We start from the raw sequence: 12,944 nt of genomic DNA, 5'->3' as shown, positions 1-12,944 counted from the left end.
GTAGCTAACGTTAAAAACAACCCTGAAAATTGCTGCCAGTCACAGATGGATAGAATTGCAGTAACTGTCTTTATTTTTCCTTTAAACAATGTAAAAGTGCAAAGTTTTACCTTAAGGACATGAACTAATGCCTCATGTTTTGTTTCACAACTTTTTTCGGGGTAGAGAAAGTGAAGGAAAGTTGGATGGCAGAGCTCTAAACATGGCAGTGGCATTTTTCACTAATGAAAAACAAATAACATAATTCTTATTAAATATCTTTCTCTTTATGTTCTAATATAACTCAAACATTCTCCTTTTAATTTAAAGCTAATGTTGTTGTTTTCATTAAGAATGATTTATAACAAAAATTATATGATGTCTGGTATTATTTTTACCTAATAATATATGCTAGAACATGAATGAACAACTGAAATGAACCTTACATAGATCATATTTAAAGTTGTAAGTATTCTTTAAAAATATTCCTTCATTATTTATCTAATATATAAAGCAGAGTCTGTCTGTCTGTCTGTCTGTCTGTCTGTCTGCTGCCTGCCTGCCTGCCTGTCTCTCTGACTGTCTTACAAATCTGCACCGGGCGTCTGATTGGCACCAAACTGGGCATGAGGCTCCTTTGTGACCAGGAGAAGGTTTGTTTGCGAAAAATGTTCATGGTGAAGCGCAGGGGACCTTTCCATTGACGCAACATTCGGCACACGTCCCAGTGCTTATCATTGACAAGATGGCTGCACATTGCAACAGACGTTTCACCACAACGCCATCTAATGGCAGCTTTGGTCTCTCTGTGTCGTTCTTTACCCATGTTTCTTTAAATTGCCAAGAGATGGCAGAAGTGTCCAAGTATGAGAAGGCCGACTGCTTTGATCGGGTGAAGGGGAACTACCGTATGGATGTAAAACGTGAATGGCCCAGTGCGGATGACCAGCTGACACACCCGTGTTTCCGCAGGTCACACTCCTACATGCGCTGATAGTGCTGTATTTCATCCGCCAATGTCCATTATATGAAAGCACGTTTGAACAGAGACTCGCCTTAAAAAGACAGCATCCTTCCCCCACCATTTTGCCCAGATGCAGCACAGTTCATATGTCACTTCTCTCTGTAGTTACCATCGCCATCGTCCGTTACATTGCAGCACAGTTCAGCAAAGACTCTCCTTACAAACGTTTTCCGACATATTGCAAATAATGTAAATTCATCTCACTGTGGTGCTTATTCCGTACGTAATACCATGTAACACATTATAATTGTCCTGCTTTTCGCTAATATACCCATGCCACTGAAAAAGACGTAGAATTGGAAGGTCCACTTCAGATGCCAGAACAAAGTCCATTTCAAAGTCATCTGAAACGCCACAGCAGACAAAATCCAGAGTGAAGGAACTTTCAATAAAATGTGAATCAGAAAACTGTTTGTTCTCTTTCTATGTTCTGTTTATTTTATTTAGGAAATTCACCAGTTATACATTCCCGGTTTTAAGAAACCATTTTCAAATTCAGGCCTTGCCTGAATTCTCAACCTCAGTCGAGACATCTCTTTATTTATTTGAGGCATAGAGTACTGTCACTTCTGAGGTGTGTGGATATTCTGAAGCCTTTTAGGAGTTATTTAAACACAGGTTCCTGTAATGAGATTATACTCTTTTAAAAAGTGTGCAAGTGAATACAAGGTGTGACTGCTCAGTCTAAAACCCCTATAAAAACTAGTTACTTGCACTCACCCATGAATTTTGATCTTCAGCTGCACGTAGCATTGGATAACACTTGACTATACGTTTTGCCATTGAAGAAACCTCATGTTTGGAGGTATATTTGTCTCCCCTTGTTCTTGTCCTCAGTACGGGCACTATGTTGGTCACTGTATTTCTAATTAATCTACAGAGAAGATCCTTTGAAAGAATACAATGCTCCTCTTTCCCTATGTGTTGCAGTTCAAAGTAATGTTTTCTTACCTGCTCCAACTCACTGTTCACTATGACGTATGTATTCGGGGGTTGGTAATTGAATGATTTTAGAGGGGCTGGCTTCTCTTAAAAGTTTTCTGGAACATCCTTGCTCACTGGATTGAGGGGTAGGTGAAAGACTTGCATTTTTTAGAATATTGTATTAAGAAGAACAGGGAGATGTACAGCTGTCTTGCAAGTTATCTTGCTGCAAATAAAACTGCACCTCCTGTTAAAAAAAAAAAAAAAATACAGGAAAATGACATCGAAAATAGTCACCAGTTATCAAAAAAACTGTTTATGAATTTTGAACTTTGATGAAGCCTCACATAAGTGAAAATATTTACTTTTATTTAACATAAATAAAATTAGTAATCAAAGACAGCATTGTTCAAATATTTGACTGCTTATATTTTCATTGTTAATTTTTTGGGTAACTTAAAAACAAGATAGCAATCATCTTCTTTACATCCTGATAAAACACAGAAACAATATGTGCTTAGTTATCTATTGATATGGAATATTTTTACACTAGTTTGTATTGAACTAAATAAGTGCTACATGAGTACTGTGAAATTCTTACTTGTGTGTGATAATTAACATGCAACGTGCTATCATTCTCTGATGCCATGATAAAGTTTATCAAAACATTTGTAAATTAATATAAACTTCGTATAAATTACAAACATACATAAATATGTGTTTACACAAAGATTTATATGGTGTGGTGAACATGTTGGAGCAACAGCCTTGATGAATGCATGAGCTCACCTGTGCTCAGGTGTGACATTTTAAAAAGCTTTTATTGAATTATGGAAAATTTTAATTGAGTAGGACCAAGCCCAAGTTTCTATTCTTCAAATTTCCAAATCTATAAATATATGTGAATTTCCCCTTGAGATTAATAAATAATAAAGTATCTATATACAGTGGTATATACAGCTGAATTACAACAATTCTGCAAAGCTGAGTGGGCCAACCAGTTATTAGGTTCAGGGGGCAATTCCTTTTTCACACAGGGCCATGTAGGTTTGGATTTTGTTTCTCCCTAAATAAAAAACATCATTTAAAAACTGCATTTTGTGTTTACCTGTGTTATATTTGACTAATGGTTAAATGTGTTTGATGATCAGAAACATTTTGTGTGACAAACATACAAAAGAATAAGAAATCAGGAAGGGGGCAAATAGTTTTTCACATCACTGTATTTGTTGTCATCACTTTCATATCATAAACGTCCTCCTTTTCCCTATTATCATTTATATTTCTCGACTGCTTGATCTCAAATATCATCAGGTTATGGACACTTCTGACATAAAAGTTGCTTCAGGAGTCTTTAATCTCAACAAAAAGAACAAAGCAAAAGTGATAATAACTACATTGTTTGCTCAACAATATTTCTTTAAAAAAAAAAAAAAATTTAAAAAATGAAATAATTCTGACCTCTTGATTTACTACTGGCCATGAGGTTTTTCTTCGAAGGAAATGTTCAGACCTTAACGTGAAAGAGTCCTTAGAAGATATTCTGTAAAATTTGCAACTTGAAAGCAACAGAGAAGGCCAGTAATTCATTCATATTTGGATGTCATCTGCACAGTTACAGGCAGTCATTTCCAACTCAGGTTTTAGGCTTTAAGTGCTAAATTTACAAATTTCGACTATTTTAAGAGTTTCTTGAAAGATGGTACAAGTACACGATACATATGACTTACTAACTTATTTTGTGAATTTATAAAATTAGCAGGGCGTTAACATTTCACTCAGACTGGGGCCTTCACCTATGCCATTAAAATAATAAAGAGCACTATCTCACTTGAAGCTGGCTCTAGAATATAGACGAAGCTGTATAAGTCGCATCCAAACCTTCGATTTTTTTTTTTTTATATGACGCGGTCATTTATGGATTTGATATCGAAGTTAAGGGGGTGTGGGTGCCCCCCTTGCAGTTTCAAGTGCAGAGATCTTTTTACATTCGAGCAATGAGCTTACAATTGTGGATACCTCAAAATCGATAAGAATTTTAAAATACTGGCCTCTAAATTTTAAAGTTTTTCTTTAAAGGTATCTCTAATAGAAGCGATTTGGGTCTTGCTCACTTTTATTACCGGTAATAGCATGAGGCGCGTGCAGTGCAGTTAGAACTTAGCACATTTTTAAAAGATACATTTCAATTTATGTTTAAGCAAGCAGAAGTCTGTATCAGAGCATCTTTCACAACTTTTTTCATAAATCACTGTAACAAATAAATAAATCAATGACATTTAACCAACCTTTATTTTATAATAACTCTCTGTATATATGAAATCTAGCAATGATGGTGCTGGATAAAAAGAACCTGTTGTTGCTGTGCAGCCTCAAACCACTCATTAATGCCTAAAATGGCAAGAGAAGCGCTAAATGTACCAATATGCAAGAACTGCGTTCAGCGGAAGTTATAATTCAGGCCAGTGTTTGCTGGATAAATTGCAAAGGTGAAAACCGGAAATGAAAAAATAAATATTTATAATATAAACACCTGCATTTATTTTTAAAATTTTATGTAATGGTTACACAAAACTAGCTTGCCCCACTACTTCTGTTTTGTTTCGTAATGATTATAGGTATCAATGAGGACATGTGAATTCTTGTGGATTCATAAAAACAGAATGCACTGCAGCAACAGTAAATGTCAATTAGAAACTTACATTTTAATATTTCCAGTGTGACTTCGTCAAGTAAATCCATTGGTTTATATGTGGAAATATGTTACTTATCAGCTGTGAAGAGCAAAGCAGTATTTTAGCTATGTAATGATTGTAACATTGTTAATAACCTTACAGTGAGAATGTTTCGAAATGTAACATCTGATGCGCGTGAAAGCTAAGGACGCTTCGCAGGGAACGCGTTTACGCATGCTCAAAGAAAGGTATGTTCCATTACATCCAAAGAAGTGGTCAAAAACAATGCTGGATATTATATTTTAAAAAAAAAAAACAAATAACCGTACTTGTTAAAAAAAAAAAAAAAAAAAAATTGAACACTGCAAAAAAACTGTAATTATACTGTTAGCTTTTCATGTACTCAACAATGTCATTGACGTAAATACATTTTTTTGCTAAAATAATGGAACGATCCTGTATATTACAACACATAATGGTTACAGTCGCTCAGCACTCGTGCTTTTGCTGTTTAAACACCAAAGATGATTTGCCGTTGTTTTATTTGCTGCTCGTTTGTGGCTTTGAGTTTAAAACGATTTTTGAGCCATATCAACACTATACATTATATTGTTTGGAGTTTCAAGTTCATGATGCTGTGTTCTTTGATAGAGATGTTTTGTCATTTGAAATTAAAATCCCTAACCTGGATAAGTCCATCCGTTTTGTTGATGTTATAAAGCTGGTTAATTTTAATTCCTGTGAGACTGTGAAATAAAATACATATTCTTGTGAAGTACTGCCATGGGGATATCATTGAACTATATAAAACGTTTAAAGATTCCTAAATTCTTGAACTTTTCTTTTTATGTTAATAAATTCCAGCAACACTGTTTTGGTTTAAGCCATTTATTTGACACAGTGACAAAACTCTTGCATCAAACCACCAGACACATTTTTTATACAAGGGTCATTTGTTTTAAAATGTGAAAACCATTTTGATTTGAAAAGAAATGTTACCATTTGAATATAATAAACAACTACCCTTTGCAAGGAATCCAGCTGTTAAATCATACTAGTTACAGAGAAAGGCCACTGAATTAGGCAAGTGTTAATCTGAAGTGTCGTAGTTGTTAACAAAATGAAGGTTATATTCTAAAACCTTTCTGGCATAAAAAGAGTTTAAGTGTTGGGGTTGTGTTTACTCATTTCTTAAAACAAGATAAACCTAGAAAGTTTTGGTTCTTGAAATAAGAATACAGTAATCCCTCCTCGATTGCGAGGGTTGCGTTCCAGAACCCCCCGCGCTAGGTGAAAATCCGCGAAGTAGAAACTATATGTTTGTATGGTTATTTTTATATATTTTAAGCCCTTATAAACTCTCCCACACTGTTAACATTATTAGAGCCCTCTAGACATGAAATAACACCCTTTAGTCAAAAGTTTAAACTGTGCTCCATGACAAGACAGAGATGACAGTTCTTTCTCACAATTAAAAGAATGCAAACATATCTTCTCTTCAAAGGAGCGCCGTCAGGAGCAGAGAATGTCAGAGAGAGAGAGAGAGAGAGAGAGAGAGAAAAGCAAACAATCAAAAAATCAATACATGCTTTTGGTCTTTTAAGTATGCCGAAGCACCGGCGATACGGCGGCATTTTTTAGAGGAGCGTCCGTATCCTCTAGGCAAACACCCCCTCTGCTCACACCCCCTCCATCAGGCCCAGAGAATGTCAGAGAGAGTGGGAGAGACAGAGAAAAGCAAACAATCAAGCGTCGCGCGGGAAGCATATCGTATATCATTGAGGAGTTTTATTTAATACGTAATACATGCTGTGATTGGGTAGCTTCTAAGCCATCCGCCAATAGCGTCCCTTGTATGAAATCAACTGGGCAAACAAACTGAGGAAGCATGTACCATAAATTAAAAGACCCATTGTCCGCAGAAATCCGTGAACCAGCGAAAAATCCATGATATATATTTAGATATGCTTACATTTAAAATCCGCAATGGAGTGAAGCCGCGAAAGTCAAAGCACGATAAAGCGAGGGATCACTGTACATGTCCTGCTATGCTCATCACTGTAGTTAACAGGCTTTTCTCTCACAGTTGTGCTTTTTTTAAGTCGAAATTTTGTTGGAATTATACTTTATATCTAAATAGCTTAAGACCAGTTATCTTGAATTGAGAAAAATCTAGCAAGTATCATTGCAACATGAGATATTTAATCTCTTGGGGCAAAATATTAAATATATTACCTTAAAATAAGAAATTTTTACTTGTTAAGAAAAAATGTTTTGCAGTGATCAAAAAACATAATATTGCATTACTCAAGTGTATCGATATTTTTTTACACCGCTACTTGATTCACCAATTTTCTTTGTTCTGTAGAGTCATTATTGTCAATATGTGATTCCAGTTTTGATGGCCTTAAACGGCTTTCTGCTTCTCAGACCCCCTATGAGCAGTGCAAGACTTTGAATTGGCATGGGCAAGTGGACACACAAGTGAAGGGCCACTGTGAGATGAAGAAGTGGACTTGACTTGAAACACAGCCAAGCATGGATCCAACAGTTCTTTTAATGCCCACTCACATCTCCCATATGTTTTTTTTGTCGCCTCACATGCTGGCCTTGTCACACACGTTGAGAACCTCTGCTTTAGTCTACAACTATGTTGATGCAGAACTACGTTTATGCAACAGTTGAAAAACATTTTAAGTTATCAGTATGTTTATTTTAAAACTACATGTGACAAATTAAAGACTGTCTTTAAAATTGGAACAGATTTTTGTTTTCATGAAAGTGAACCTCCTGCAGGCCCACTGTTTGAAAAGCCCTGGCCTAAGACATGGCATCTGGAATTAAAATGACCTAGTTCCTCAATCTGTGCACATTAAGGTGGAATGGGGAAGCGATGAAAAGCATCAGAAGGAACTGGAGTATTAAAGCTGAATATTTTTGTAAAATAGTGACAGTCATACCTGTAAAATATTACTATTATATGTCATTGTGGTAGCATTTTTTGCCCCTGTCTTTGTGTTTTAGAGGTCAAAATTAAGGCTATTCTTTCAAGTTTTTTCTTGATTATTTCTGGCACGATGATAAATTCAGTGCCAAATTGTATTTATTTTATTCCCCCTCACAAAAAAATTGAAATGCATTATTTTACTTAGCTCAGATGTTTAAAATTCCAAAACTATTCACATGTGTCAAGCTAAGTTAAGCATCTAAAATCACACAGCTCCGATTAAAAAGTATCACTTTTCTATATTACAGCTGTACAATTTTGTATGTCACTGCTACACACAGAAAACTGGAGATGAGCTGTCTGTTGGGAATTAAAATTTTCAAGAAAGTGTCTTTTTTTTTTTTTTTTCTCAAACTACTGTCCCTGAGCAGACGATTACTATACTGACAATAATAATGGTTTACTAACATTGCTTGCCTGCTTTTATGTTTACTTTTATTTTTCATATAATTTTTTTATTTAACATGAATTTCAAGAAAAAGAAACATATGAAATGACAAAATATTATCCTATACAAAACACCAAACCCCTGACAAATGCTCTACATGAAATCTGTCTGCTCCTCAGAATCTATCCTACAGGAAAGGGAAGCAGAGTAGAATATACAAGAATTAAAATATTATTAATAGTTAAAAAAAAAAAAAATTACATGGATGTCCACCATTGTTTGTTTTGAAAACATGCATTTTGAAATGTGTTTTGTTTTCTCTAACTCAGTTTCTCAATCCCAACTGATGAATGTGATATTTGATTGCTTGACTTTCAGCGGGTTTTGTTAATATGAACACAAACTGACATGCACGCACATCAGTTTGTGTTTGTAGTATTGGCAGTAGCTTGTAAAGGTTTGGTGGGAATAGGGAATGGTCCATTTCCGTTGCATTGGTTAGAACACTTTATAATGGAGTTGTGTGCTCATGCACTGATCTACAAGAGATGTCCTTGCGTATAGGAGTGGATCTTGGTGGGATGTTAATCCTGCTATTGACATGACCCCATTTGCGTCTATGAATGCATGAATCCAAAGATGATGTATTTGTTTAGTGTAATAATAAAGATGGATACACTGCAGTCATAAAGGAATAGTCAGCAGAAATACTCAGGCAGGCTGTGGTATTTAAATGATGCTCAGTTTGTACTAAGGGGCCCAAAGTGTGCCAAGAAAATATCCCCTATACCATTACACCACCATCACCATTCTGAACCGTTAATAGAAGGCAGGATGGATCCCTGCTTTCATGCTATTGACACCAAATTAAGATCCTACCATCCAAATGTTGCAGCAGAAATCGAGACTCCTCAGACTGGACAACGTTCTTACAATTTTCTATTGTCCAATTTTGTTGAGCCAGTGTGACTTGTAACCTGAGTTGCCTGTTCTTAGCTGATAGGAGTGGCAACCAGTGTGGTCTCCTGCTGCTAAAGCCCATCTGCTTCAAGATTCGACGTGTTGTGTGTCCAGAAATGTTCTAATGAGTAGTTATTTGAGTTACTGTTGCCTTTCTATCAGCTGGAACCAGTCTGGCCATTTTCCTCTGGCATCAACAAGGAATTTTTTTACCAGAGAGCTGCCGCCCTCTGCATAGTTTCCCTTTTTCGGACCATTCTCTAGAAACCTTAGAGATGGTTGTGTTTGAAAATCCCTGTAGATCAGCAATTTCTGAATTACTCAGACCGGCCTGTCTGGCACCAACAACCATGCCATGTTCAAAGTCACTTAAGTCACCTTTCGTCCCCATATTAATGATCAGTTTGAACTTCAGCAGGTGATCTTGATAATGTTTGCATACCTAAATGCAATGAGTTGTTGCCAAATGATTGGCTGTTTAGATATTTGTGCTAACAAGCAGCTGAACAGGTGTACCTAATAAAGCGACCTGCGAGTGTGTGTGTGCGTATTACTAATAGTTTACCTGATTAAGACTGCAGGTCAAAGTCTGCTTCTTACATTTTATTTATGGCTGATCCATACTGATTTGTAAATCTTATATTAATCAAACCAAACACAACACTTAGTTTCACCTCTGTATCTATGAAAACCGTGTTTACTGTTTTTGTTCAAGGGAATCCTAACATAGATACGTGTAATCTGAAAAAGCTGCATTTGGTGTTTTAGGACTCGCGCCCCCACTAAAATGTTACTAGTTGTGTGGTCTGATGAGCTTGCACACATTTCTCATTGTTTCAGTGTGTTTGTTTACAATTACTATTAGGATGAAATTTCTTTATTATAATTGTGTATGTGTTTTTTTTTTTGTTTTTTTTTTGTATTGTTTTTGTGGGGTTTTTTTTGTATACATTAGCATTACATTTTTGGCAAGGTTTGGTAATTGAATAAATGAGTAAAATCCTGGTAGGTTCAGAGTTACATTAAGCCATTCTGTGGTTGTGCCACTTGTATTTGCATAATTATGAAGATACTGAATATTTTCTCTATTCTGCACACAATTGAAGGCAATTTCTGAAGCACCGATTAAATAATTCATAGCAATTTATTCAGTTTACTCAAAACTTTCCTTAGAATGATACATACAGTACTTTGTACACAGAAATTGAAAGACTTCTGGATGCCAATGGTTTCCATAGCAACCCTTGTAATTGAATGGTCTTCATGATCAGGAAGTCTTAATTTTGATGCTAATTGCTCTCAATAGGGATCTTCATTCCTGTGTAGTGTCTTGGCGTTGCTGAAATGTTTGCCCAAAGATGAATGAGGGCAGATTTTATTGCTGATGGTGACAAAAAGACGAGATAAGAGTGTTGTATCACCATCATAAGAATGTGTCCGTCTCTGAAGCTCTGCTGCAATTAAGCACATCATTTGTGTAATACTGCACATATCCATTTGTCTTGTTAGAATTGTACTTTTGGGTGTCCTGATATGCTGCTGTAGTGGAGCATTAATCATATTTAAAGATATCAGAATGTTTATTCTGCAGCAGAGTTAATTCCCAGGAGGCCATCACCATTAAAGAAATCTAAACTCTTTTAAACTGCGGTTGCTTGAAGTTATCAGCACTGCTAGTTTACACTGCCTTAACAAACACAATCAACTGGAGCTTCGTTTGCTGATTTTGAAAACGACCACACACCATTCTACAGTCAGTGCACTTGTTCCAAAAATCACTTAGAAGTTTTTAACTGGTTATATACTTTCTCCTTGTCCTTTATAGGTTACTACACCTGCTCTCTTAGCATGCAGAGGCTTAGCCGGACCCAGCTCAAGCTGCTCCTCCGTATGTCTCACAAGTTCATAATAGTGAAGGCAGCTTTACAAGGGAGCCACTTCTCAGGAGAGCAGGTCACCACTGAAGTTCCTTTCACGCCTGGCTTCTACACTGATCAGACAGAAATCACACTAAATAACCTGCACACTGCTGCTGATATTACAGTCTATGGGCCCTCTGAAGTTCTTGGCAACGTTGAGGTGAGCATGTCTAAGCATAAAACAGTGTGAAATATATTTGTGTTATTATTTACATCTGACAGTTGCAGATAACTATCTAACATAACTCAATTTATTCTCTAGGTGAAGTCAAGTTCTCCTCACATTGTTGTTCTGGAAAAAGAGACATCCTATGCCACACCTAGCTTTGTGAAGTACACAGTCAGCATGTCTGACCCAAGGCTTCTGACTCAGGGTGATCTATCAGCAGGCATCTCTGTCTCTAGCCCACTAACAGAGCAGTCCATTATTGTTCCAGTAACAATGACACATGCATCAGATAGAAGTACTGCAATGCAAGGTATCTATGACATCTGTATGTAATGTAGAGATTGTAAGAAATGCTGAATGTAATTCATGCAGACCTGTCCAATGTAGAAATTGATTGCAGGCCACTCTGCTGATTTAAGATATCCACTTGCCATTTTTGACTGATGCAAGACAAATGTGATTGAAAACTGTCAGGTGTCACTCGTTCATTAGTAGGAGAAAGCCCTACCGAACAGTAGTTGCAGGACTTGATATTTATTAATGCCCTACTTTTATTGAAATTAAAATACAGTAAAACCTCAATTATCCGTCAGGGGTCGGGACCAAGGCTGTGACGGATAAGAGAAAAGGCGGATAACATAACAGCTACTTTAAAAACTACATACTATAGCCATATATATTTACAAAACAAAATATAATATCTTTTTTCGGCTGCTCCCGTTAGGGGTTGCCACAGCAGACCATCTTCTTCCATATCTTTTTGTCCTCTGCATCTTGTTCTGTTACACTCATCACCTGCATGTCCTCTCTCACCACATCCATAAACTTTCTTTTAGGGCTTCCTCTTTTCCTCTTCCCTGGCAGCTCTATCCTTAGCATCCTTCTCCCAGTTTACTCGGCATCTCTCCTCTGCACATGTCCAAACCAACGCAATCTCGCCTCTCTGACTTTGTCTCCCAACCATCCAACCTGAGTTGACCCTTTAATGTACTAATTTCTAATCCTATACATCCACGTCACACCCAATGCAAATCTTAGCATCTTTAACTCTGCCACCTCCAGCTCTGTCTCTTGCTTTCTGGTCAGTGCCACCGTCTCCAACCCATATAACATAGCTGGACTCACTACCGTCCTGTAGACCTTCCCTTTCACTCTTGCTGATATCCATCTGTCACAAATCACTCCAGACACTCTTCTCCACCCATTCCATACTGCCTGCACTCTTTTTCACCTCTCTTCCACAATCCCTATTACTTTGTACTGTTGATCCCAAGTATTTAAACTCATCCACCTTCGCCAACTCTACTCCTTGCATCCTCACCATTCTACTGACCTCACTCTCGTTTACACACATGTATTCTATCTTGTTTCTACTGACCTTCATTCCTCTCCTCTCTAGAGCATATCTCCACCTCTCCGGAGTCTTCTCAACCTACTCCCTACTCTCGTTACAGATCACAGTGTCATCAGGAAACATCATAGTCAAAGGAGACTCCTGTCTAATCTCATCTGTCAACCTGTCCGTCACCATTGTAAATAAGAAAGGGCTCAGAGCCGATCCCTGAAGTAATCTTACCTCTAATGTTGAATGCATTTGTCACTCCTACCGCAGACTTCACCACTGTCACATTACCCTCGTACATATCCTGTACAAACTTCTCTGCCACTCCCGACTTTCTCATACAATACCACAATGCCTCTCGAGGCGCCCTGTCATATACTTTCTCCAGGTCCACAAAAACACAATGTAACTTCTTCTGGCCTTCTCTATACTTTTCCATCAACATCCTCAGAGCAAACATTGCATCTGTGGGGTTCATTCTTGGCATGAAACCATACTGCTGCTCACTAATCATCACCTCCCTTCTTAATCTCGCTTTCACTGCTCTTTCCCTAAAC

The 12,944-nt window shown here is 37.1% G+C and overlaps 1 protein-coding gene across 1 annotated transcript in view; it reads left to right on the top strand.

Annotated features, from left to right (window-relative positions):
• Positions 1-12,944, top strand: part of nup210 (nucleoporin 210) — a 232,127-nt gene that overhangs the window by 202,547 nt on the left and 16,636 nt on the right. Inside the window, exons 36-37 of the mRNA XM_039770930.1 lie at positions 10,783-11,036; positions 11,139-11,355. Of these exons, the coding sequence (XP_039626864.1) occupies positions 10,783-11,036; positions 11,139-11,355 (471 nt within the window). The remainder of the gene's footprint in view (positions 1-10,782; positions 11,037-11,138; positions 11,356-12,944) is intronic.

The sequence above is a fragment of the Polypterus senegalus genome, chromosome 12, assembly GCF_016835505.1.
Source record: "Polypterus senegalus isolate Bchr_013 chromosome 12, ASM1683550v1, whole genome shotgun sequence".
NCBI lineage: Eukaryota > Metazoa > Chordata > Cladistia > Polypteriformes > Polypteridae > Polypterus > Polypterus senegalus.
The sequence above is the reverse complement of the archived record's forward strand: the minus strand, read 5'-3'. Positions and strand labels throughout refer to the sequence as shown.